Here is a 4003-nt window from a genome sequence, read left to right on the forward strand (position 1 = left end):
GATCTGTTTGGTGCAGACGCCTCCCGGCCCTTTTCCCTTTCCTCCCTGACCTGCCTCCGACAACCAATGGCTTTCCCGGGCGGCTACGCCAAGCCCTCCCCGGAGGAGGTGGGGCTGGGCGCCGCTTTCCGCGGGTGCCCTTGCAGAAAAAAGAAAGAAGGGCGAGGGAGGCGCGCCGCGGCTGCAGCTTCCTCCGTTGGCATTACGGACCGTGATCCCACCCCGTCGATGATGGTGTGAAAAGGTAAGTACCCCCGCCCCCCGCCAACTGCAGTTTGAGGCTGTGAAAGTAAAACCAAGCCTCTCTGGCTTGGGGAAGCGGCAGACGGTTTGCACTAGTTGAGCTAGGCCTTGCTGGGGCTCAGCTTGTGAAAATCTCTGGCTGAGTTCGGACGACACGCTAATCAACGGTTGTTTCGCATGCTGCCCCTATTACCACCACCCAGTCGATTAGCGTGTCGTCCGAACTCAGCCTGTGGCTTGGGTACTATTGGGGAATATTTCAAAAATAAGTGCCTTTGGGCGTGCGCCTTGCTGTAGCCACGTGCATGTCTGTGCCAGGCGCGTTTGCTCAAGTAGGTTGCCCTGCGTTCAGTAGAGCTTCCTTCCACCCAGTTTTGCGTGGGAGCACACACGTGGGATTAGAAAGACATCATAATGGTGGTGATTAACAAGGTTTTTTTGAGCGTGTGTGGAATGTCCCTGTTAAAGAATATAGAATGTGGCCTGTCCAAAGGCCCACGATGTTTTCAAGATCCAGAGTCCACCTTGGAACACTTTAGGAAGTGACTTTGACCTTGCGCAGAATGCCTTCTCCATTGCTGCGTAATACCAACCAGCTGCCCGTTGTGTTGGCATTTGGGGGGGGGGGGGGGAAGAGGCCCTTAGGTAGAATGCCTTGCTTTTTTTCAAACCCCTAAATTTAATTCGTGAGCCGTGGAACACAGGAAACTTTGGCCTGTAATATTTTGGGAAGATTTGGTAACTATATAGAGGACAGGTTGATAGGGTACTTCTAAGCCCTACAGAGCTGTAAGAATTGCAGAAATCATGCATATGAAAGCTGTGGAATATTGCAAACTGTTATAGAAATGGTGATTATAATAATGCCTGAAATGGCAGAAGATGGCTATTGGCATTTTGTCTTGCTTAATATTTATTACATTTATATACCGCCCCATAGCTGAAGCTCTCTGGGCAGTTTACAAAGATTAAAAACAAATATACAAAATTTAAAACCATAAAAAGCATAAAAACAGACAATATCCATTTAAAACAACTATTCTGGGGTCAGTTAAGAAAACTCAACATATGCTGCGAGAAAAGTCTTGACCTGGTGGCGAAAAGAGAACAATATTGTTGCCAGGTGAGCCTCGTCAGGGAGGTTGTTCCATAATTTGGTGGGGGGGGGCACCACTGAAAAGTTCCTCTCTCTTGTTGCCATCCTCCGAGCTTCACTCGAAGTAGTCACCCGGAGGAGGACCTTAGATGTTGAGCGTAGATGTTGAGTTCCATCAGGTATTGTGGTCCCAAGCCGTGTAAGGCTTTATAGGTTAAAACCAGCACCTTGAATTGGGCTCAGAAACGTACAGTCAGAGCTTAGTGGTAGAGCACCATCTTTGCATGCAGATGATCCCAGGTTTGATACCTGGCATCTTTAGGAAAGAATCCTGCCTGGAAACCCTGGAGAGCTGCTGCAAGTTAGTGCTGACAATACTGGATTGATTGACCATTGGTCTGTCTTGTTACAAGCTAGCTTCCTATGTTCCTAAACTGTTAGGAGACAGGTGCTGAGTTCAATGGACCATTAAACAGAGATGGGGAGCTAATATTTCACCCCTGTTTCTGTACATGCAAACTGCTGCAGTAAGTACTATGTATTGGGCATAAAACCTGAATGTACAATTTCAGGAGGCAAACGAAGCTGAACTGAGAGTGAATGCATGAATGCTACAGGTTTATTTGTTTTTCTCTCCCAGCTGAGAAGCAAGCAACTATATTGGTGTGAGGAAATTGTGCTCCTTCCAGCTGTCCTTCAGAGCTCAACTTTTTGCAGAGGGGAAACATGGCTTCTTCCAAGCCTTTGGCCAGGTTCTGGGAGTGGGGCAAGAATATAATTTGCGTTGGGAGAAATTACGCAGAGCATGCCAAAGAGATGAAGAGCACCCTCCCCGCTGAGCCGCTGTTCTTTCTCAAGCCATCCTCTGCCTATGTCAGGGAAGGCTCTCCTATCATCCAGCCCTACTACTGTACCAAGCTGCACCATGAAGTGGAACTGGGGGTGGTGATTGGGAAGAAAACGCAGGCGGTTCCCCAGGAAGTGGCAATGAACCATGTGGCAGGCTATGCCCTCTGCTTGGACATGACAGCCCGGGATACCCAGGAGGAATGCAAGAAGAAAGGACTTCCTTGGACATTGGCTAAAGGGTTCAATACCTCTTGTCCGGTCAGTGACTTTGTCCCCAAGGAGAAAGTCCCAGATCCACACCAGCTAAAGATCTGGCTGAAGGTCAATGGGGAGTTGCGGCAAGAAGGGGATACATCAGACATGATCTTTTCTGTCCCCTATATCATCAGCTACATCAGTGGAATTGTCACATTGGAAGAAGGTGACATCATACTGACAGGGTCCCCCAAAGGGGTTTCCGCAGTGCAAGAGAATGACGAAATAGAAGCTGGGATCCAGGGGGTGCTGAGCATGCGGTTTCAAGTAGCACAGCAGAAGTGCCGGCCTTAACATGGGAAGAGAGGAGAGTTCTGCTAATTCAAACTGGAGTACTGAGGGGCACGGATGCCATTCTTTTCCAGTGGGATGAGAGAGAATGGGAACTGAGCTTCTCATATGGTAGCCCAATATGATTGCCTTTCATCTTGTCTAGGTTCTGTCTTCCGCCACAGAGAGAGAGAGATGAGGTGGAGAGAAGGGCCATGGAGATCCTATGTTGTTGGGCACTGGACATACTGGCCTGGTTCGCATGTCACAACAGCCCACATTTAATAACAAAAATATTGTGGGTTGTCATGGACAAGGAAGAGTGCTAATAAGCCAGAGGGGAAAAGTCATGGTTTGTTCTAGGGTCGTTTAAGAAATTACTGGGTTGTTGTGATGTCCGAACCAGACCAAAGGTGTCTTCTTTTTCAGTTGCCAAAAAAAGTATACGAGAGGATATAGGGGAGGGTAGCTGAGCTGAGCTGCATGTACTCCAGTTTGCTTCAAAACATTCCGTATCTAATAATATTGACTATCTTAAAAACACAACCAAAGAATGAAGGATTTTTTTTTCCTGGCAGGCTAGATTGTGCCTGTATAGAATACAGTAGGGAGAAAGTTCTAAAATTATATTTGTTATGATGAAATTTAGAAAACAATTTGCAAGGAAGTCTGATAGAATTGAATACTAAGATGTAAATAAAACAAAATATTCTGTCTTTTGGCTTGCCTTAATCCATGTTACATGCTCTATAGTATCACTTGCCTATTGTCTGTGAAACAAAAATGCTTAGCATTCAGGGTTCAAAATATTTCACCTACATTATCTAAAATTGTTCCAACAGGCCTGCAAGGTTGGGTGTCTGAGAAAGGTGTGTGTGGGGGTCCTGCTTCAGCCCACCTGGTGAGACCATGACTTGAGCTGAGAATTGAAATTGGGGCTTCCGTCAAAGCTGCTGCACTACACCAGTTTTTACAACAGAATGCAACTTTAATATCCCTGCATTTTAAAGGATCATTCGAAATTAAAAGAAACTTGGTTCCAGAGAAAACGTAAAAACTTCATATGCATATTTTCCTCATATATACGTAGAATGCAATTTTGCTTCCTCATTTTAAAAAGAAAAATACGTGCGTCTAGATCTTTGAGAGAAATTAAGCTAAACTGGTCCTTAAACAATATAATAAAAGTTGAGCGATAAAGCACACATTTTAGTAACTTTGCAGTAAGGATGCTGGTTTTGGTGAAGACACAATTTCATCATTACAAGAAAGTGAAAATGTCCTTCCAGC

The 4003-nt window shown here is 45.7% G+C and overlaps 1 protein-coding gene across 1 annotated transcript; it reads left to right on the forward strand.

Annotated features, from left to right (window-relative positions):
• Positions 1-71: 71 nt before the first annotated feature.
• Positions 72-3429, forward strand: FAHD1 (fumarylacetoacetate hydrolase domain containing 1). Its single transcript, XM_063143553.1, has 2 exons — positions 72-244; positions 1980-3429. Exon 2 carries the CDS (start codon positions 2066-2068, stop codon positions 2735-2737), a length of 672 nt encoding a protein of 223 aa, XP_062999623.1. The 5' UTR covers positions 72-244; positions 1980-2065; the 3' UTR covers positions 2738-3429.
• Positions 3430-4003: the final 574 nt, after the last annotated feature.

The sequence above is a fragment of the Elgaria multicarinata genome, chromosome 17 (genome assembly GCF_023053635.1).
Source record: "Elgaria multicarinata webbii isolate HBS135686 ecotype San Diego chromosome 17, rElgMul1.1.pri, whole genome shotgun sequence".
Lineage (NCBI taxonomy): Eukaryota > Metazoa > Chordata > Lepidosauria > Squamata > Anguidae > Elgaria > Elgaria multicarinata.

Coding starts and splice junctions, on each gene's coding strand:
- FAHD1 (XM_063143553.1), top strand. CDS start 2,066: ATGGCTTCTTCCAAGCCTTTGGCCAGGTTCTGGGAGTGGGGCAAGAAT.